The sequence below is a fragment of the Onychomys torridus genome, chromosome 1 (genome assembly GCF_903995425.1).
Source record: "Onychomys torridus chromosome 1, mOncTor1.1, whole genome shotgun sequence".
Lineage (NCBI taxonomy): Eukaryota > Metazoa > Chordata > Mammalia > Rodentia > Cricetidae > Onychomys > Onychomys torridus.
The window spans coordinates 91,340,100-91,363,267 of record NC_050443.1 but is presented as its reverse complement, the minus strand read 5'-3'; the positions used below and the strand labels follow the sequence as shown (position 1 = coordinate 91,363,267).

At 46.2% G+C, this 23,168-nt stretch overlaps 1 protein-coding gene across 9 annotated transcripts in view; it reads right to left on the bottom strand.

Moving 5' to 3' along the window:
- Arntl (aryl hydrocarbon receptor nuclear translocator like) overlaps positions 1-23,168 on the bottom strand; it is a 102,319-nt gene that overhangs the window by 10,548 nt on the left and 68,603 nt on the right. For 8 of the 9 annotated variants that reach the window (XM_036189581.1, XM_036189607.1, XM_036189615.1 and 5 more), the window contains 9 exons: positions 22,298-22,450; positions 20,546-20,584; positions 20,291-20,332; positions 18,838-18,995; positions 17,103-17,182; positions 8,759-8,851; positions 7,181-7,298; positions 5,577-5,726; positions 1,896-2,142 (listed from right to left, as the gene is read on the bottom strand). In XM_036189581.1, coding sequence (XP_036045474.1) covers positions 1,896-2,142; positions 5,577-5,726; positions 7,181-7,298; positions 8,759-8,851; positions 17,103-17,182; positions 18,838-18,995; positions 20,291-20,332; positions 20,546-20,584; positions 22,298-22,437 — 1,067 coding nt within the window. In that variant the 5' untranslated portion in view covers positions 22,438-22,450. The remainder of the gene's footprint in view (positions 1-1,895; positions 2,143-5,576; positions 5,727-7,180; positions 7,299-8,758; positions 8,852-17,102; positions 17,183-18,837; positions 18,996-20,290; positions 20,333-20,545; positions 20,585-22,297; positions 22,451-23,168) is intronic. The other variant, XM_036189650.1, reaches the window with a different exon arrangement.

Below are 23,168 nucleotides of genomic sequence, written 5' to 3'. Positions count from 1 at the left end.
CAGAGAAGCAGAACAAACCACAGCCATCTCACCTTGCCAGTTCCTCAGCTGATCCTGTTTCCTCAAACTGGAAGCTTCTGAGTCCTCATCCAAATGGGTCTCAGCTGAACTGCTGCTAGAAGCCTAAAAGCTTAACTAGCCAAATGCTTCTAGTTTCTGGTCTTCACACCTTATATATCTTTCTGCATTCTGTCATCACTCCTTGGGATTAAAGGTGTGAGTCACCAAGCTTGGCTGTATCCTTGAACAGATGGATTTCTGCCTCTGGAATGCTAGGATTAAAGGCGTGTGCTACCACTGCCTATCCTCTATGTTTAATATTGTGGCTGTTCTGTCTCTGACTCCAGATAAGTTTATTAGGGTGCACAATATTTCAGGGAACACAATACCACAAACAGCCCACTTCTCCCCATCACAGCCTCCAACTTGAATCAGGGTTACACAAACAGAGCAAAGCAAACCAAATATGACTTTAGGGGCTTTTATCAGAAATCAAATTTCGGGAGTTCTTTAAATGACAAGATTGCTATATTAATGGTGTAAAAATAAGATAGAAATCTAAATTCCAGGGCAGGGCTGCTCTTTTTTCACTGCTTGCTTGTACCAGGACAGCTAACACCCAGACTCCTGCAGCTGAGACCACAAAAGCCTTAAACAGTAGATGCCTACCCTTCTGGCATCTATGGCTGTCTCTAGGAGCTAGTTATTAATTAGCCTGTGAATATTCCCAAGAGAGGCACCAGCAGCGGTGAACTTGGGACATCTGGTTCACAGGCTAGATCTAGCACCAATTAGCTAGTCCAGCAGAAGTTGATCCATAGGCCAGACCTCGGGTCCTCATCCAGAAGATGAAGAGGTTGGCTAAGAACAGTGCTGTCCAACATGGCTTTCTGCAGCAGCACAGTCATCTGTGTGCTGTTAGCCATGTGGAGTGTGTGGGGAGTGCCCTGAGAAACTGAAGCTTTGATTTTAACTAATGACACTGAAATGTAAATACACAGACAAGTCCACCATGGCCAACTCTACTGGAAAGCTCACGTCTCAACAGCTCTTTTTATGTCTTTATTGCACTCAACATCATGACACTGGAATATTTCATAGTGGTAGGTCATATTTCTGTTTCCTTTCAGAACTGAATTTCAAACCACCCACTTAACTGTCGCTATATATCAAAGAGTACCAAGAAGAATCTGTATTTATCATGCTATCCTCATGAGCCTGATTTTTAAATGGGACTCTCACTTCCCTTGCTCTCTGTAGAAATGTGCAGCCAGAGATGGGGTGTTCATTACAGGTAGCTGAGGCCAAGAGTCACTGTCTCAGGTTTTAGAAAAAATTATTATTATTTAGTTTATTAGTTAAAACAAGGTCTTATGTAAGCCAAGGCTGCCCTAAACACTACACAGATGAGAATGACCTAGAACTTCAAACCTTGTGCTTCTACCACCCAAGTGCTGGGATTCGAGGCCTGAACTACCACACAAGCAGCACAGGGTGCTGGAACAGAACCCAAGGCTTCATGCATGCTAGGCAGATGCTCTACCAACTGAGCTATATGCCCAGCAAGAGCAGAAAAAGCCAGCTGATGACCCAGTCTCTTCAGCTTCTCAGCTTACGGTTGAAATACTCTAGAGCGGTGGTTCTCAACCTTCCTAATGCTGCGACCCTTTAATACAGTTCATCATGTTGTGGTGACCCTAACCATAAAGTTGTTTTCATTGCTACTTCATAACTATAATTTTGCTACTGTTATGAATTGTAATATAAATAACCAATATGCAAGATATCTGATAGGCACTCCCTGTGAAAGGATCGTTCAAACCCAGGTGTCACAACCCACAGGTTAAGAACCACTGCTCTACTGAGTTGCTGAAGGGTGAGATGTAGGCTCTTACCTCTGGTCTACAAAAACGAATTTCCCATCTATAGCATGTCGAGACACATACTCCATAGATTTCACCCTAATTTCCCCATTCACCGGCTGTGGAACCACGTGTGAATGCAGTCGCCCAATTGCAACGAGGCAGCTGAGGTTACAGCCCTCGTTGTCTGGCTCGTTGTCTTCATCCAGCCCCATCTTTGTGGGTGGCCAGCTTTTCAGATAGCCTGTGCTGTGGATGGTGCAGAAGCTTTTTCGATCTGCTGGAAAGCAAAAGCCCATGGTGAGTGTCAGTGCTGGCTTGGCAGTAGGACACAGTCTCAAAAGATGGACAAAAGAAAAGGCTGCACTCCCCAGAAGGAGTCACCTGGTGGATGGAGCAAACAGAAATGGCCCAGCGTCATGTGTGCTTAGCAGAGCCCATATACTAAAGGCATCACAAAGCACACAGCAAGGAGGAACAGACCATCTCAAGGAGATTCCCCCAAAGCCAATGCTGGAGGTCAGGCGAGAGCACGGGACACTGGGGTGTGTCTTTAAAGCATGATGGTGAACAAGGGCACAGATGCAGACTGCAGACTGCATAGATGGCTGGCTCACTGGTTAAGAACACTTGCCTTGTGGGGTAAGATTATCCTAGTATTCCTACATCAAGAAGGGAGGCGGAGACAGAAGCTCATGGGCCAGTATGCAGTGCTGCGGCCAGAAACAAGAGAGACCCTGCCTCAAAATAAGGTGGGAGGAGAGAACTAACTTCTGAAAGCCATCCTCTGACCCCATACCCACACCCACAAACACACCATGGAATTCTCTCTCTCTCTCTCTCTCTCTCTCTCTCTCTCTCTCTCTCTCTCTCTCTCACACACACACACACACACACACACACACACACACACTCTCACATACACACACACATTAGTAAAAAGAGAGGGAAAAGTAGAACAGGGCCTTGAGGCCTATAAGGACTCTGGGTTCTTTGTTAACAGATGTGTTTAGCAGAGAAGAAATGGAGGGTCTCCAACAGGATGTAAATGTAGAAACCGAAAAATCAAGCCCTTTGGATGAAGGAGTAGAGAGCAGAAAGTAGCAGGGCTCCGAGGTGCACAGGCAAGACTCAGAAAATGGCAAGAGAGGATGGAAACTGGACATCCCAGGGTGGGTAGGAAGCCAACAATGCCTCTGAGAATGGTTGGAATTTGGTATGAATGTCATACAACAAGACACTGATGGACAAGAAGACATGGATGGCTCCCCTGTTTCAGGGTTGTGTGGCTGCTGCTGCCATTTACCAATTTGGGGAAGAGAACGCAGATCAGACAGAAAAGAGAGAAACATTTTTAATTGAGACACACCTACACTTACGGACTTCAACAGCCCATCAGGCGGCAGAAAAACATCTGAGCGGCCTGGTAGCCAGGGAGTCTCCCTTTATACAATCATGCAAAAATCTATGAGAAAGCACTAGAAAGGAAGTCTGTGGGGTACCACAAGAAAACTCGGGCATTCTGTGTCTTCAGGGAGAAGGTGAAGAAACTGGAAAGAACCCAATCAGAGGTGGGGAGGAGTGCAGACATGGGACTTTGAAAGGGGCTGGCAGCACCCAAGGGAAAGCCAGCACGGCTCAGATGCACTGAGGTGTGGCAGGGACCTCATCTGCATCATATGCTAATTATCATGATTCTTTAAGAGCAGCAGGAAGCCATGAAGAGTTTTAAATGGCAGGTAGGGGATAATAAGGTTCACTGTTAAAGGACTACCCCACAGCTGTGTGGAGGAACAGAATAGAAGCACATAGTGTCTATCTCAGCCTTGAGACAGCTGAGGGTAGCTGGCTCCAAGAGGTGAACAGGCTCTCAGAATCTACTTTGGCCAAGAAACATGGCCTCAGAGCAGTAACTTGCAGCAGTGACAAGGCAGGGTGCCAGCCTGGCTTCTCTGCCTTCATTTTGTATTGCCTCCTTTACTTTGACTGAAGGCACAAAGGTAAACCATTGCTCCACACCTGCCATCACCCTGGACTTTGAAAGAACAAACCCAGGAGGAACAGTCCACTCCAAATGAGGGCAGTTACCCATGAGGGCAAGGCTGCATCCTGGAACAGAAGTGATTGTCCCCCAAGCCTGCCTTGCCGCTTCACATCATAGTAAGGACAGATCTGGCGCACTGATTAGGAAGTGAGCTGAGACAGTGTTCAGCGAGACCATGCCTAGACCACAACTGTAACTTGCTTGCCCCTTGCTCCAGCTCTCTATTTAATCCTAAAGCACACGTCAGTTCTCCGACAGACAGACTCGGAGCCACTGGACCCCTTTATCTGTTCCTCTTCCCAGTGTGGCCACACTGAAGACATTTTCTCTCTGCTTGTCACCATCACCTGTCTCTCCATTGGGGACAAGTGGCCTAGCCTAGCTTGTTGCAGCCTAGGCTTTCCCCTAAAATCTCTGGTTCCACAACTGGCGAAACAAGTAAGTGGTTAGGAGCACTTGCATCTCTTGCAGCAGAGCAGGGTTTGGTTGTTAGCATCTTTATGGCAGCTTACAACCATCTGCAACTCCAGTTCTAGGGAATCCAATGCCCTCTTCTGGCCTCTGTGGGTACCAGGTAACATGTGATACACTAATATTACACAAAAACAAAACACTCATATACATAAAATGAAAATAAATAAAATCTTTAAAAAAAAAACCAATCTGGTTATGCGTGGGCATGACTAAATACCTGCTGTGGATATCGCTCTGTGTAAATAAAGTTCTGATTGGCCAGTGGCCAGGCAGGAAGTATAGGCGGGACAAGAGAAAAGAGAATTCTGGGAAGTAGAAGGCTGGGGAGAGACACCGCCAGCCGCGGCCATGAGAAGCAACATGTAAAGACACCGGTAAGCCACAAGCCATGTATAGATAAGCAGAAATGGGTTAATTTAAGATAGAAAAAGTAGATAACAAGAAGCCTGCCACAGCCATACAGTTTGTAAACAATGTAAGTTTCTGTGTGCTTTCTTGGTTGGGTCTGAGCGACTGTGGGACTGGCGGGTAAGAGAGATTTGTCCTGACTGGGCCAGACAGAAAAACTCCAACTACAAATACCATAACTAAAATCAGTAATATTAGAGGTACAGCAGGTCAGGGAACCAATGGCTACTCTGCAGATAATCTTGAGACTTACTGTAAGAAGGTAGATTTAACCTACATACATGGAGTTCAAAAGAGAAGCCTGAGCTAGAAATGTAAACTTGGAAGTTTCTGACCTGTGAGTGACATTACATATATATACATCAATGTGGACAGAGGACAGACAGCAGCCCCAGGACAGAGAGAAGAGGCAGGGAGCCAGGGAGAAAACGCTGCAAGAAGCAAGAACAGCATCCCACGCAGTTAACACATGAGGTCACTGGGGAAATTGGCCCGGAGGATTCTGGAAGGGTGGGTACTCAAGACACAGAACTGTGGCTGAATGTGTTTTTTCCAAGCCACATCAGGATTAAACAGACATTAAACACAGAAAGCCTATTCACAAATCGGTGCCATGGCAACACATTAGGGCTTCATGGTTCCCCACCCCCATTCTAGCTGCCCCAGGCTCCAAGGGGAGAGCAGGCCCTGGCTTCAAGCTTGGGAGCTGCTGCTCTAGCCATCTGAAGAGCCCTGACCCAAGGCAAGCCTCCTCAAGGCCCGGGATGGGAAAGGGCAGCTAGTTGTACCTTTTTTCTTTGAGCAGGTGGAGGCGAAGTCCTTCTCTTCCACCTTCACTGAAGGCCTGTTGCACTTCATCCTACAGAAGAAAGAGCGGCGAGCTCCAGAGCACAGTCGGGATGGCCCGGGGGTTATATCTGTTTTAACCGGAAGTCCAGCTGCAAATCAACACAAAATGGAGTGAAATGAGGGCTAGGCTGTCTGTCAGGAGGGGCAGTGTGACCTCAAAAGTAGCCTCACTGTTGGTAACCACGATATGCAATCACATTCCTCTCGGGCTTAGAGGTCAGAAGATGCATGGAGGAGCCCAGTGTTCACGTGGGAACGTTTACACATGGGCAGGAAATACAGCAGCACAGGTGGCATGGATGATCAGGGGCTCAAAAGAAACACAGCATCGTGTTCCTGCCTAACAGAAGCTGAGGAAGAGAGGGAAATGGAGGTATGGAGGTATACCAACAAGGACTGAGATCAGGGAAACTGAATAATCAGTGCCAAGTAAGTGGCAGACACCTGGTTCCCAGCCATAGGACAGAAGTCCTTCCCAAAGGATGCACAGGATTGGGATACTGGAATTGGAGGGCACAGGATGACCTTAAATTCCAGGCTGACTGGAGTCAGAATCCCTTGGGGGCCCCATTCATGGACCCCATTCTAGATGTGTGCTCCGGGTAACAGCCACTAGGGTAATGCTGCTGCGGAATGAGTCTTTTCTGAACTGAGAAGGGTTGTATGAGTGCGAACATGCAGAATTCCAGAGACGGCACAAAACAAACGTTAAATCTTGAAATCTTTTGTAACAACTGCATCAAGATAATATTTTAGATTCATTGTGTTAGGAAAAAAGTTATAATTAGCTTTGCATTTAGTCTTTCTTTTGACTCATGTGGCTACCCCAAACCCAAAACTAGACTTGTGGTTTAACCATGGCACTGGGGATGGAACCCTGTGGGGAACAAGGGCTGGGGACAGAGAAATGCTGATCCTAAGCTGTAGGAAGTATGACTTTTTTTTTTTTTTTTTTTTGAGACGGTTTCTCTGTGTAGCCCTAGCTGCCCTGGAATTCACTCTGTAGACCAGGCTAGCCTCAAACTCAGAGCTCCGCCTGCCTCTGCCTCTTGAGTGCTAAGATTAAAAGGCATACGCCGCCACCACCAGGCTGAAACACTGGCATTTTAAGTGTTCTCAGGTTTATCTTCTGAGCTGCAAGAGCGCAACTCACAGACAAAGAGACAGAGACAGAGAGAGGTGGAGAGACAGAGAGATTTATCCAGGGAGAACAAGACAGTGTGAGCCCTTTCCCCTCAGGAGCATGCTACTAGGAAGTTCTAGACTCTGGGAAAAAAAAAAAATGACCAGAAATCAGATAGAATCAAGTCAAAGCAGTTCCTCCCTCCACTAAGTTTGGACATTGACACTTCTGTATGTGGACCATAGTGTAAATAAACCCAAGCGACTGTAAGTAAGTCCGGTTAGGCACAGCAAGCAGCTGTCATGGGGAAGAATGGCAGAGAGGTAAGATGGGAGGGGCGCTCTGTGCCTGGGCATCGCTGGGGCAGTGTGGGGCAGCATGGGTGAGCATGAGGAAACACACAGCCTCCCCTGCACTCACTCTTTGCATCAATGAGTCGCTCCCGGGGGGCAGTGTCTGAAGAAGAGAGCTGTTCCTTGACTTTGGCAATGTCTTTAGGATGCAGGTAGTCAAACAAACTCTGGCCAATAAGGTCATTCTGTGGATGAAATGTGAATGGACAAGTCAGCACCAGTGAGACACGGAAGACACAGCAGCACTCACAGTCTGTTTAGTCCTGGTCTCTACTCTGCCTTCATAAGCCTGAACATCTCATGCACTCATGTGACCCTGCACACATGCCCAGCCCTCTGCCTAGACAATCACCAGGAAGAGAGACCTGTCCAACACCCCTGAGTTCCCCAGTAGATCTTAAAAAGAAAAACCACAGAGAGTGGGCCTTTTCCAGCTCTAACATTAAGCCCCTTTGTTCTTTTTTCAAGGGAGTATTGTTTGTTTTGACACAGAATTTCCCTGTGATGTAGAATTTGCCTGGGACTCTATGTAGTGCAAGCTGTCCTCAAGTTCATAACCTTCCTATTCAGCCTCAGAGTACTAGGGTGAGTGACCAACTAGCCAAGTCCGATCCTGTGTGACTTTGTCACCTGTATCCACTCACAGGGATAACAAATCTCCCTTGATGAGTGCCCTGAGAAGAAAAATTTAAAAGTAAAACATCTTGTGAAAGCTAAATTACATGAATTCTCATTTATAGACATGCCATTTTGATTAAAATCTGCCTACCATGCTTCCGTACAACTACCAAGAGGTAAATGAGTAAGTGAATTAACAAACATTCTGAGGACATAATAGGTGAAATGATTATTCTAGAAGCTTTCATATGTTCCTCTTATTTAATCCCATAGGCAATCCAAAAAAAACTGTAATGTTAATGTTAACAGAATCTAGAATCTCCTGAATTATGGGCATCTGGGCATGCTTGCTGGGGGTAATCTTGATTGTTAATTGATGTGGGACCTACCCACTATGCCAGGCCCATTCCCTGGCTGAGATCCTGGCCTGCATAAATGGAAAATGGGAGGTTGGGCTTGCATGTATCCATTGCTTGCTGTGGATGTGATGTGACCAGCTGCCTCAAGCTCCTGATGCTGTTACTTCCCTCCATGATGGACTGTAAACTTGAACTATGTATGAGCTGAAAAAAACCCTTTCTCCCTTATGTTGTCTTTTATCACAGCAACAAGACAAGAAATTGAGACCACTTGGGTCATTATTATTAATGTATAGAGGATGCCAAGGCTCAACAGAGCTTCCTAGCATTGTAGGGTAAGTTTCCAAGGTTCTTATTCTTGGGTATTAATTACCTGTCTGCCTTCCTCTCCCTTGTCAGACAGTTTCACTCCCCACTGCTAGTCCACAGACATGAGATCTTGATTTTGTAGCAATAAGAAAACTCAGAGTCAGCTTCTCCAGTTGGGGGAAATATAGGACCCATTAAAATTCTTCCTAAGTTTAAATTTGCCTCCCCAGTAAGCAGTTAAGAATTTTTGGAAGAAGGGTATCACATGTGGCCCATACAATTTAATTCTTCTGAAAAACTGAGATGGTATTTCTAACTACCATAAGGCTGGCAACTGCTAGCAGGGGCTCCAACATTACCTGGCTATAATTGAGGATCTTGAAGACAGACTCGGAGACAAAGAGGATCTTCCCTCGGTCACATCCTACGACAAACAAAAATCCATCTGCTGCCTAATCAGGAGAAATGGATAATCAATTTATCACAGGTCAGGACACAAGATCTGAAAGCAAATCAGGGATACGTTTTCTAAGTCTCCAGTGCATGAGGTCACTCACTGACACCTTCAACTGGTGTTAGAGGAAGAGGATGCTTAGAGACAATACCATATGAAACCAGTAAGATTCCCTCCCAGGTGGCTATATCCCATGTCATCTCATGATCAGAAGGGAAAGGCCAATTAAAGAATGTCTGTTTCAGAACAAATTCAGCTTAAACTTAATCTTCTGGTTATATGACAGGCCAGAAGAATTATGCTTCACTACTCTAATTATAGTCCCTCTGCCCTGGTTAACTTCAGCTCTGAACTTGACACAGTCTAGAACCACCCAGGAAGAGAGTCTTAAGGAGGAATTGTCTAGATCAGATTGACCTGTGGGTATTTCTGTGGTAGGCTGTCTGGATTCTTAATTGATGTAGGAGGACTCAGTCTGTTGTGAGCAGCACCATTCCCTGAGAGGAAGCAAGCAGCCAAGGACTCGTGCATTTATTCTCTTTGGTTTCTGACTGCAACTTGCAAGGATCCATGCATTACTGTCTCTCTCTCTCTCTCACTGCTCTTGACTGCAGATGTGGTACTTAAAATACCTGCCTGACTTACCTGTAATAATGGACCAGGTGAGTTGGAAGTGTGAGCCAAATAAGCCCTTTCTTACATTCCTGCTTTTTGCCAAGGTATTATTTCTTTTAACATGTGAATCATATTTTGATAAGGATATCAGTAAAAAGAGAAATGGGACAGTTGTGGGATGACTCATCCGTAACAGGCCTAAGGGCCACCTGGCCCAAACTAGTAATAAGATACTTCCTGAGAGCCAACCTGGGTCTGCCTAAGGGCCTTAGCAACAGCTGCTGAGACATGATCTGAGATGACCTGGACCAATGAGAGGCAGCCATTTCACATCAGCAGATGCATATTCATCAGGCCTTCCCTTGGGGCGAGGTGGAGGGTAGGTATATAAGGTTTGCCTCTTCCTGAATAAACTAGGCTTGTTGTTTCAATATCCTCCTAGAGTCTGTGTTGTTGATTCTGCACGTACTCGTCCCCTTCCACAAAGGGAACAGCACAGGACCCTGCCACATCTGGCACCTGAACAGGGACCTATTTGTCTCTCTTTCCTCATGTGTGGTGCTGGATAAGCAGCACCCTTGGGTGGTGTATTTCGGTGAGTAGGCCCTTCCACGTTGTGTGCTTTTGGTCCCTTCAGTGGGTAAATGCTGGGACTCCCACTTTCTTCTTGTTGTTTGTCTTGTTTGTGAATCTGTCTGTACAGTAGGGTGGCATATACTTTTGTTCAGGCTCTCCTGGTGTTTCCATTTAAGGGTTGGACCCTCAGGAAATGGAGCCATGATCTCTGATGTCTATCACACCTTCTACCACTTTGGGAAATTTCCTCCCTCACTGTAAAGAGGCCCCTATTGGAGCCCTCAAGTGCCTCCTAAGCAGCCAGGGGCTTTGGGCTACAACATCAGAACTAGACATGTTTTGAATGGAGGCTGTGGTGCTTGCTCCATGATCTCTTCAGAGAACATATGGGAACCTGATCTTTGGATGAGAGTTCTGTTTCTGGCCAGAAAAAGGGAAGTGGCCTTGGGAGTAACCCTCCAATGATTTTATGCCCATTTTGTTGGCTATAATTGCTGGCCTAAAGTCCTCCTCTACTGAGTAGGTCACTGAGGCCCAGAATAAGCACTTCCAGAAACAACATAACCCCAACTTATTTATCACTATGTTCCGTCCATAACTGAGATTTCCTCCACCTCTGATGACAAGGAGATGGATGAGAATAAGGCATAAAGTAAAGCAAAGGATGGAAAGAGAGAGGAAATGATTGAGGCAGCACCCAAGCCTACACTGGCAGCCTCTCTCTCTGCTCTCCCCCTGCCTCCTGTGGCTACCCCCTCACTGCAGTATCCATGGATACTGAGCCAGCTGCTACCTCCCAGCCTGTTCTACCTATGGTGCCCCATATGACCACCATGATGTTTCCAGTTAATGTGGGCCCTAATGTAGCCAACCAGCCATGGATACCTACCCCTTTTGCAGACCTGTCCTTGGTCCATAAGGCTGCTAATGAATCGGGTCCCGACTCACCATATTTTGAGCAAGTTCTACGGCAATGGGCAATGCATTTATAGACTTATTATGACTGGTACCATTTGATGAAGGCTTTGTTGGAGCCTGCAGTCTTCCTTAACTGATGTGCTGCCTATGATGACCAAGCCAAAGCTCGGGCTCATCTCAATATACAATACAACATCACTGTTTCTCTTGAGATGCTCATGGGCCAAGGACTATATGTTAACCCTGTCACACAAGCCCAAATAGGACAACAGGCTTACTTACCCACCACTGCTCTTGTTGTGTTGGTTGGATCCCATTGCCCTTCAATGGCAACCCCCTGTTCCCCTATTAACCCGGAGGTAAGGGTATGCTTACATTTTTCCCCAGAATACTATCACACCAATATGGATACCCTCCAGAGATGTACATCCAGCAACAGACCAAGAGACACTAGCCAAAGAAGAAGCTTCAGAGAGTAATATAGATTTGCCCTGCTACTGTGGCATTAGTAAAGGTCATGCCATTACTGGTATGTGATCCTAGATATCAAACAATTGCCTCACCCCCTACAAGGTTGCTAATGCAGCATCAGAAAGACTTCAGTTGGCATAATAAATATGACTAGGGTCCCACCCATGTCCTTGAGACTGAATTTTTGACTAATCCTTCTCCTGTTCAAATATCTTTTACAACAAGTTCACCAACAGAAGGCAGCCACAAAGGCAACCCTACAGATTTTACTGGCTCTCAGACACCCAGAACAAAGTCTTCCTAGAGAGGTAATGCACACATGGCTCACTGAGATACAGAAGGCTACTGCCTAAAGCCCACAGCCCATACAGCTCTCTAGGAATGACGCTCTTTGAGAGCTAGTAGTCAAGAGCTTGTTTGGCAAGCCAACCTAAAACAGGCACAGTCCACCATGCTGAGCTCTCCTAAGGTGGGGTCAACAAGGTTAGGGAAATGCACCCTAGCTCCCACTGAGCATGTCCCATAAAATAATAAGAAGGAGTGGATATGTGAGATGACTCATCCCTAACAGGCTTGAGGGCCCACTGGCCCAAACCAGTAATAAGATACTTCCTGAGAGCCAACCTGGGTCTGCCTAAGGGCCTTAGCAACAGCAGCTGAGACATGATCTAGGATGACCTGGACCAATGAGAGGCAACCATGTCACACCAGCAGATGCATATTCATCAGACCTTCCCCTGGGCCAGGATGGAGGGTATATAAGGCTTGCCTCTTCCTGAATAAACTGAGCTTATTGTTTCAACATCCTCCTAGAGTCTGTGTCATTGACTCTGCACCTACTTGCCTCCTCCCCCAAAAGAAACAGCACAGGACCCTGTTACAGACAGTCACTGGGTCTGTCATGAAATATGAGAGTGAATTACAGAGATAGAAAGGAAATGAAAAACAAGGTACAGAATGAAACCTGCATGAACAATGACATGGGATGATGATGGGACTAGATACATTAAAGCAGATGCTAAGAGTCCCAAGTGAGTGGGGGGAACAGTTGCGTCACTAGATAGCAGTGATACAAAAAGATTGTGGGTGAACTATGTCATTGAACTGCATTTAAGTGACATTTGTTTCTAAAGTTTTATGGTATAGTGTTTTAGTTTCTTTACATACTACCAGGATAAAATACTTTGACAAAAGCAACTTAAGGAGAAAAGGGTTTAAATTAAGCTCATGGCACAAGGTTAAAGCCCATTACTGTGGGGGAAGTTGCAGAAATTTGCAGGAGTCTGGAGAAGTTTTGCCAGGGTATTTTTATCAAAGAGATAAAAGTGAAATTGAGGGGTTGGGGATTTAGCTCAGTGGTAGAGTGCTTGCCTAGCAAGCGCAAGGCCCTGGGTTCGATCCTCAGCTCCACATACAAAAAAAAAAAAAAAAAAAAAAAAAGTGAAATTGAACAACCACTGTGGGGAACACAGAACCTGAGACTGCAAGGACCCTTTAAGATCAGAATCCCATCCTGAGGACCTCAGCTGCCACCTGTCCTGAATTTGAACATCCTCATTCACAGAGAATGTTCCAGACCTTCAAGCTTCAACATCTACAGTGGAATTGTTGGGGTTTTGCTGATGGCCTGGCAGGAAGATAGGTCGCTTATGTTCCTTTAAACAAACACCCCTACCCTATTGTGGAATATTCCTTTGCACTGTGTGAAGATGTGTCACTGTGACTGGTTTAATAAAGAGCTGAATGACCAATACCTAGGCAGGAAGAGGTGTAGGTGGGACTTCAGGACTCTGCGAAGAAGGAGGAGGAGGAGTCGCCAGCCAGATGCAGGGGTAACAGACATGCAGGAGGAGTGATAAAAGCCATGAGTAATGTGGCAACATATAGATGAATAGAAATGGGTTAATTAAAATTATAAGAGCTAGTTAGAAACAAGCCTAAGTTATTGGCTGAGCTTTCATAATTAATAATAAGTCTCTGGGTCATTATTGGACAGCTGGCAGCCCAAAGAATAGTCTATCTACACCCCTCTTCCCCGTGCATGTGCCCAATATACAAACACAGTTCAAATGTATGTAGGTTCAGGACTACTGCCCTCAACCATTTACCTATCCGTCCAAAGCTAAGCTATCTGTGTTGTAAGAAAACAAAACAACAGTGGTGATAAGATGCTTGCCTGGCAGGCATGAGGTCCTGGGTTTGAGTCCCACTTCCAGAAAAAAAAATAAAACAACAACAAAAAAAACCTTCATCATGAAATTCTTCCTACCTCTTCTTCAGGTGAAATCTAAAGTGCCAACAAAGACCAGGACAGAAACAGGGCATCTGGTAGAGAGACTAAAGCAGTTGGTGCCAGAGCAACAGCAAGGGGTTAGGTTGTTTTACCGACATGTGTCTGAATGTTCCTGACAACTTTCCGTGGATGACCACTCAGCCTTGTTGGAGTCTTGTGGTGGTGTGGGGGGGGGATGCTCATGCACTTGCTCTTATGACTCTGCTCCCCTGGGTCCTAAGAGATTCTGAAAGCCGGGAATGGTGGCTCAAGTCTGGAATCCCAGCACCCAGGAGACCAAGACAAGAGGACTGCAAGAATTTGAGGTCAGTCTGGGCTATATAGCCAGTTCTAGGCCAGCTTGGGCTAGATAGAATAAGATCCTTTGTAAAGGCATATAGGAAAGACTGCTTGCACTGGTCACAAGAGGAGCAAGGACCTGCTGCTAATCACCGCAACATTTAGAAGTCTTTGACAAATTCTTAAAAAACAAAATGTCTGTTCTCACAAAGAAGGTCTTTTAGAATATAGAATATAGTTTAGTTCAAAGAACTAGGGCATGAATTCAAGTGCCAGAAAGTACAAGACCAGAGTGGGTAACTGTCCTAGGACATAAAGGGCTAGAGCAGGCACTGTCCTAGGATGTAACAGGCCAGCATAGGCAATTGTCCTAACATGTAAAGGGCTAGAGCAGGCACTGTCCTAGGATATAAAAGGCCAGCATAGGCAACTGTCCTAAGTTGTAAAACTAAGAAGGGGGGGCAGGATCACTCAATATGAGAACCTGTCAAGCCACCAGCCATGGGAAGGAAGCTCAGGTCCCTAAGCTGGGCCAGGGTGAAGGATGACAGTGTGGGAGAAATAATCTTCCTGACACCATCTGCTAGAAGCCTCATTATGTCAAAAAATAGGATATTAATAACTTCCTCATTTGCCTTACAGACAGTCATATCTTGCAGGAGAAGTGTTTCCAGGGTTTGCTAAGGTGGGGATGTGGCATGAAAGGTACCTGGGAAGAAAATGACTGATAGCCGCGTGGGAACACTGGGCAGAGTCGGGCTTGATCCCAAGACCTGAGCCAAGTGTTTCTTTGGAGGGGAGGTAGGTGGCAGAATCAGCATGGATTCAGTCAGTACTGCAGGCTCCAAACAGTGCTGGGCTCTGTAAGGTAGACAGCCAAGCAAAGAGGCTGGGCCTGGGGGACAGCTGAGAGAAGAGCTTTGTGAGAATACTCTCAGTACCAAGAACTATGAGGCTAGGCAGGGTTGGCTCCTTCTCGGAGGAGATGGTTGCTGGTGAGCAAGTACTGGGTACAGTCAGTCTAGGTTCACAAGGCAGGGAAGTAGAGTGTCTGGACATTATAAGCTGGTCAGGTTGACTGACCTCACATTCTGTTCATGAGAGATTCTGAAAGCCAGGCATGGTGGCTCAGGTCTCAGCCCCTAGGAGACCGACACAAGGGGACTGCAAGAATTTGAGGTCAGCTTGGGCTACATAGTGAGTTCTAGGCCAGCCTGGGCTAGAATAAGATCCTTAGTAAAGGCATATAGGACTAGACCATTTGCATCAGTCACAAGAGGAATGAGGGCCTGCTGCTAATTACCGCAACATCATCTAAATCAGTCCAGACATCTATCAAAAAATTCACAGAATGGATAAAGGGGGAAAACTGTGTGTGTGTGTGTGTGTGTGTGTGTGTGTGTGTGTGTGTGTGTAATGGAATCATTTATTCAGTTGTAAAGAAAACTAAAATTAATAGGACCATAAATAGGATTGGAGATCATGTTAAGCCAGACTTCAGAAAGACAAATAGCACATGTTTTCTCTCATATGTGGAATCCAGATTTAAAATGCGCACATGCACGCACACACACACACACACACACACACACACACACACACACGCATGCATATATGGCATGAAAGTAAAAAGGAGAAAGGATCTAGTGAGAAAAGGGGGAATAAAGATCCTATTACCCTGCCCACTAAGAAATAAAATAACATAAATATCATGTGAGTGGAATCTGCCTTCTGTTGATGCAAGTTCTTAGCAAGTGGACACCTGGAAACAGTAAGAGACTGTACATCAGTTCACAGCCACCAACATGCCGGAGAAGCAGGACAAGTTAACACAGAAGACTATTCAGACCTGTTGTAGCCCCTGATACATAGAGTAAATCAGCTAGTGTGTTCACTTAGCCAGCTATGTGAACAGAGAGAAAGAGTTTGGCTCCTGCAGACCTCCACAGCCATCACAGCAACCCCACACGGCCCATCCAAACCAGTTACATGAGAAACAGAATCCTATCTACCCATCAGGTCTGTTCACTGCAGCTGAAACCTTCTCTCCTGAGGCAGCTCACCCTGAGCCGACAGGCAAGTACAACGTGCCTGAGAGCAAGCTGAGCAGAAAAGAGGTGGGAGACACCCTGGGCTTTGCAAACTTCTTCTGAAAGACATGGCCACAATGCTATAGGGGCTGGCAGGCAAGGTCAGCCATCATGTTGGGGAGGAGTGGGTATTCTACCTCTCAGTTACAAATTTCTGTTCTTTCTCTTTACATTGTACCAGAGGGCCTGCTGCTGAATGCAGGTTCTTCCCTTTTGGATTTCTCACTCTGCCCAGTAGCACAGCTGAAGCCTGAGGCAGGCCTCCTTTGTGGAAGCTCTAAGTTCCTATGGTGCCATCCTGGCCAGCCCTCTTCAGAAATGTGCAAGACAAAGAGGGTACAGAGGCCAAGTAGGTGAAAGCACACCACCTTTCATGCCTGCTCTTTGGCGATTTTGATGTCTGGATGGGTTCGGATCTAAAGATTCAGATGGAGCTTTTGTGTCAGTGGCTGGGTTAGAAGAGAAGGTCTCACCCATTGCCAGAATCAAGCCTCTCTAAATGTTCCATGAGGGAATCTGACTCTTAACTCACCCCCTCCTTTTGTAGATTTATTTTATTTTATATGTATGAGAGTTTTACCTGCATGTATATATGTGTACCACATGTGTGCCTGGTGTCTGGGTCACTGGATCCCTTGGAGTTACAGATGGTTGTGAGCTACCATGTGGGTGCTGAGAATCAAACCTGGATCCTCTGCAAGAGCAACAAATGTTCTAAAGCAGTAAGCCATCGCTCCCCATCTTTAACAAAATCCTTCCCTGGCTTAAAACCACACTACTGTAGACTTTCCCCTCTTTGCCTAAGTGATATGAGAGGGAGGTAAGTGACTGGTTTCATGGAAGGAATGTGAAATGTGTCCAGAAACCAAGATAAAATGGGGGAAGAAGGAGAGGAAGTGGGCCCAGGAGAATTCAGTGTTGAGATGTCAGACGTCCTCATGCTGTACTTACTCTGAAACTTATTAAGAACCAATGCCGTGAAAAGGGTTCCCACAACTGCCACATACCCTGAGAATTAGGTGTTTCAGTTCGTCATCGGATAGAAATGTAGGCTTGTAGTTTGCTTCTGTGTATGGGTTGGTGGCACCTTAGGGAGAAAAAGAAAGAGTGGGCAGATTGTTCTATTTGGACAGCATCACACTCCCCTGCCTGCAACCTGGGCTGAACCCACCCCTAGGAGTTCTATCTCTTTCTTTTACCAAAACCTGGTGGATGTGGCTTGGGACAGAATCCTATCATCCCAAGAAGAATCTCATTAAAAAGAGAACACTACTGCTCATAGGAGACTCAGTAAGGACACTTTCCAAATTACGGGGGGAAACAGACATGGGAGCTCACACCTTCAACCCCAGCACTCAGAAGACAGAAGTAGGTAGGTCTCTGTGAGGTCAGCCTGGTCTATATAGTGAGTTCCACACTAGCCAGAGCTACATAGTGAGACCCTGTCTCAAAAAACAAAAACAAACATATAAAAACCCCACAAAGACCACAGCTCTAAGAGTTTCCTGGGCAGGTTCCAAGGTCCAGAGGTTTGAGGTCCTGGGCTGTCCAGTAATTCTGTCAAGTCACCACTTCACAGGTTCTAGAGAAATCAGCCAAGCTGTCAGGCCCTGGGTTCACTTCCTCGGGCAAGTTAATAAGCTTGGCAACTTGGGGACCATGTCACTCTAACCCACACAGTTCAATCCCCAGACTGAGGGGACCAGACTTCAGTTTAAAAGGCTCTTGATCTACTATTCTCCAGAGCAATAGCTTAGCAAAGCCAAGTGTCAAGGGCAAATGACAGGAACATGCAGAGCAGTGAGTGGCCCAGTGAAGGGTTAGGATGAATCCCATCTGTACTAATTCAAGGTACCATGGGGAAGGAGGCAAAGGGGACGCCTGTACCCTTCACATCAACTAACAAGGCATATACATGTCTTAATCCACATCCCTTGAAATTTTCCATCCAACTTGCTAACAATAAACATTTCTATATTTTTAATAATGATCAAAAGTCAGAACAAAAGCAACTTCTGGTGACCTTATACAGATACAAAGGCATGCCTCTCTCACCATGTAGGTCACATGGGGCCAAACACCCTTTCCAAGTCTGCCTTCAAACTCAAGACTATCTGGAAAATTCCAAGAACAACATTCACCAAAATGGATGATGTACTTCCGACTCCTCCTGCAGTTTTGGTAAGCTGGTTCCACTTTCCTGCCTCTGTTTTCTCACCCTCCCCACACTTGGCAAAGAAGGAAAATACTGCCTCCCTCACAAAGAGTCAATCTAGTTCGGGAAAATTCCAAGAAGATGAAAGTATCATCAATGTTCATTTCTGATAATAAGACTTTCTACCTGTGACTCACTCATCAGAGGAACCAGGGTACGTTTCTTGCTTAGAAGTCCAAGGTTCTTTCCTGCCTCCCTGTGTGCTCCTACGCTTCTGATTTTGATCACTGTAAGGGATCCCGGCACATGCAAAGGGGGCTTGAGAGGTGCCCTCTCCGGTAGGCAGGAAGCCAAGTATACATACAGAGGCATTTGAGCTTATGTTTATATGACTGCAAATTACACCCCAGTACCTGCATCAGCTCATTAATCACTTGATATGGCCCTCATCTGTTGCTGAGATGTACAGGTGTATCACTTAGGGTCACATACTGAAAGAAATTGCCATTTGTGTCAGGGACAGTGCAGGCCCAGGGTGGTCACATTTGTGGTCAAGGACATAAAGGTAATGAAGCCTGAGATCTCACCTCTCAACGTTTTCATGTGTTGAACAGCCATCCTTAGCACGGTGAGCTTATCTAACTTCCTGGACATCGCATTGCATGTTGGTACCAAAGAAGCCAATTCATCAATGAAACTGTTCATTTTGTCCCGACGCCTCTTTTCAATCTGGCTGTGGGCCTCCCTGAACATGGGAAGGAGAATGATTTCACTTGGAATGTAAGCCAGCAGCAAGGTAACACTGACAAACATAAGTGAGCTGTGACTGCTTCCCAAATCCTCTGACATGGGAAATTTAGACTCTGCAGAATGTTTCAAATCAGACTTTTATACTAAAAATCATCCCCAAATGGTCTGATTGACAAATCAGAATTAGGTAACTGATTTGTTTTTTCATTTATTTGTTTTTGATGCTTACCCCATCTTTTACGGGGGGGGGGGGTGGGGGGGAATCTATGACAATTGTCCTTTCACAACAAACTGAATTGCTTATTTTTCCTTGTTGTTCTTTTCTTCAGATTCTATAAGACCAGGGTTTTGAGATGTGGATAGGAAGAGGAAGGAAGGAGGTAGAGGTTCCACATACCCAAGCATCCATAACAGCCTCAGAATACCCAGGTCCCACAGCATGTGCCTCTGCAGCCTGTGAGCAGCCCACTGTGTGGCCTGCTGAGGCCATCACGTCTAACAGATTCTCAGTCTGTCCCTGGGCTCTCTTTGAGGGATGTCAGTCAGTCACATCGTACTCTACCCCTGAACTGGCTGCCTGTTTAGGTAGAAGGATACTTCCCTACAAGATGTGCAGCTGATGTTTTCTGACCATCCTCCCATAGGGGAACATCACCAATGGAGAAGGAATACTGAAACACAGAGCCACCTGCATAGGCCATTGGCTGGCCTGCAAGGGAGAGGCTAGAAGTGTCAGGTTAGCCAGTGTGCAACTTGCTGGTGTACTGTGTGCCACGACACAACCTCAACTAGCCCTAGTTAGTGATGGCAGGGAGGCATGAAGACTCAACAGAAGGGCATCAGCAAGGGTGACTATGATGAGAAGAACCAAGTCAGGAGATCTCTGGGAGCAGAGGTGCCTGAGAGCTGGCCTTCAGATACTACTTGCAATAAAGGTCCCTGTTAGAGGTGAGGTCCAGCCTAGGATTGGCATCTCAGCCTATGTCTTCTGAAGGGCCAATGAGTGAGGAAGACGGGAGAGAACTCCGGCCTGCAGTGACTTTCTGCTACCTCCAAAGTTTCCTCTAGGTTAAATGTGCATAGACAGCAACAAGTGAAGGCCAGCTCAATACAAGGGAGCAAAGGGCAGAAGCTTCAACCATTGGAAACCTGCTGCCACCTCATTTCCTGAGGTGACAGTGCCCAGATGGACTCCAGCAACCAGGAATAAACACACTGAGCCTCCTCGGCTGCTCTCTAAGCATCTGAAAGTAGAATGTTTTGTAGACAAAAATCAGAGGTTGAACTTACCTTGCATTCTTGATCCTTCCTTGGTGTTCTGCATATTCTAACCTGGAGGGGAATGCAAAAGATAAAATTTGGACCCCTGGGAATGACTGGCAGAGTTACACATTTCTGTTTTTTCCCAGCCTGACCCCTGACACCTCTCCACAGACACACAAGCGTTCTTGGTTATTAGCCATGCTAGAGACTGGGATTAGAGAGACAGTCTTGAGCCCACATTCACTTGCAAAGAGAATGAAGTAAGTTATTAGGTTATGGTACCTTCCATGAGGATCATCTTTGTCTGTGTCCATACTTTCTCTGTGAAAACAAGAGCAGACAATAACATGTCAATACAGATGTGCAGCAGAGCATCTTATTATACAGAAGCCTCTTATTTACCCAGAAAGCTCAAATAACCATGATACAGAAACAGATGTGTAATAAATAGTAACACAATCAAGTGGACCCTATTATAAAGGCAAGACAGGCATTCTGCATTACCAAACAAAAGTTATTAACAGTCTCCACAGAGTGTGTCTGTTCAATAAACTAGTTCATAGTATGATTATTTGAAAATTGGGAATCTACAGTGTTTATGGAGGAGACTCATAGTTAACCAGAGTAGCCAGGCATCTGTGCCACCTCATTCCTTGGTTGTTCTGAATAAATGATAAATGAAGTTCACTCCATTTCTAAATATACCAAACACCAAAGACACTAGTGCATGTGTCTATTTGTTTGGTGGGGGTGAAGTGAGGAGCGGCTAAGGAAAGCACTGAGCAACAGGTAAAGGAAGAACAGAGCCCCAGGCAGCATCTCAAGGCATTGCCACCACAGGCTGCAATGTGGTTGTAGGTTCCTGGGGCTCAGAGGAAGTCATATGGGTTACTAGATAAATGTGCACCTTTGCAATGGAATTGTGTCTACCTCTCTGACCAAGCTCATCCCCAAGTGAGAAGCCGATGGCCTTAATATAGGGAAACTGCAGGGGCAGAACTATGAATTCTAGAAGGCAGTTTGCAAAAATCTGCAGAACTGGGGTCCCCAGAAGAAGCTTGAAGGTTACTGGGTGAAGATGAGGCTAGAGATCACAGGTCCAACAGAAATCTTAGAACATGTTAGTCACTTCATCGGCATTTGCCAAGACAAAGCTTCACAAAAATGCCCTGGTCTGTGCTGGGGAGTGAGCGCTATGGCAGGAGCCCCACAGCCATCATCCACTTTCCATCCCCTGGATGGTGGCTCTCTCTCAGTGATCTGGGATCACTTACACATTAATCATAGCATCTCCTAGGGGACATCTGAGCTCCAGCCTCTGTGTTCCCCAAACTGGACCTGTGGACTTCAGCAGAAAGGATGTCTGCTGGGGAGCTACCTCCTCAGAGATTTTTCCGCTCAATTCAACAAAAGAAAATCCCTTCAATGGACTCCACATAGCTGCCTCAGTGAAATGAACCCTGCCTCTGAACGGTCTACCCTGCATCCTTCCCAAGCAGGCTACAGGTACAGGAGAGCAGGTGGTGAGGAGGAAAATGCACTTCTTCAATAGAAAAGTCAAGCCTAGAGAGAAACAAATACTCCTGAACTGCGCAAGTACATGCTAATTAATATAGTGTCAATGTCCCTAGGCTGTTGACACGCTGTTACTCCTCCGCGCCATACACAGGAGTTAAGCAGCTGGACCTTTCTGTCTTCAAAGAGGCTGCATGTGAGCTCTCTCCAACATCACTTCCCCAGACTGAGTTCTCCTGCTCAAAGGAGCAAGGGGGGGGAGGGCGGGGGGAGGGCAGGACTTGGCTTTAAGGCTGTTCTTTTCCCCAGGACATGGAATAATCCGAGGACAGCAGGTGACACAGACACAGAAGCAGGGCTGCTGGCCTTCCTGGCTTGACATTCAGGAGCAGATGAAGCCAAAATCAAACGCATAGCACTTGGAGGGCCCGGAGCCTCCCACACCTTCCCCTGGGAACAAGGGCAGCTGTGGGCAGGTGCTCTGTGCCCATGCCCTGACGGGAGCTGACTGTCCCTTACTGGTAGTCGGTGGCACTGCCTTTCCTCTTGCGGTTGCAGTCCACGCCACTGGTGCCCAGGGAACTGGAGAGCAGGTCGGTGGGGCCTGGGGACATGAAGTCACTGATTGTGGAGGAGATGTCCATTCTCTGGTCCGCCATTGGAAGGAAAGTACTAAAACAATTACAAGAGAACACTTACTTCTTCGTAAACACTTCACTTTCAAAGGTTTGTTTTCTTTTCACTTATGTGTACATGTGTGGGTGTGTGAACATGAATGCGGTACCTGTGGAAGCATGAGGCATCCAGTCCCCCTAGAGCTGGAGTTATGAGCAGTTGTGAGCTGCCTGATGGCAGTGCTGGGAACTGAACTTGGTCCCCTGGAAGGGCAGCATGAGCCATCACCAACCATGGGAGCGTTATGTCAATATGTTCTCTGTGGTGGTGCAGGGCCTGGATGACCCTGACCCATGGGTCTGGTTTACTGCAAGACCGTCACTCACCCCGCAGGCCAGAAGAGGCATGCAGGGCAGTGGGGAAAGCCTCATGCTTATTTTCAGAGTTATAATTTGTGAAGACACTACATCTTTGTGCAAGTGTCTCTGTGCCCAGAGAGGTTCAGTGGCTTCTCCTAGGACCCACATTAAGGGAAGACTAAGCCAGACAGTGAGCTGGAGAAACGACCCAATATCCCACATATACTCAGACACAGGCCACTTCATTTTCTTCTAATTAATATATAACCAGTGAAATGAACATGAAACACAAGCTGGTTTTTGTGCTTTGTTATTGCTGTTGTTAAAAAATTGTGGAGAAGCACAAAATATGAGGTATATAGATAGCTGGGCATGGTGGCACACTCATAGTTCTTAGGAGGTGGAAGCAAGAGGAT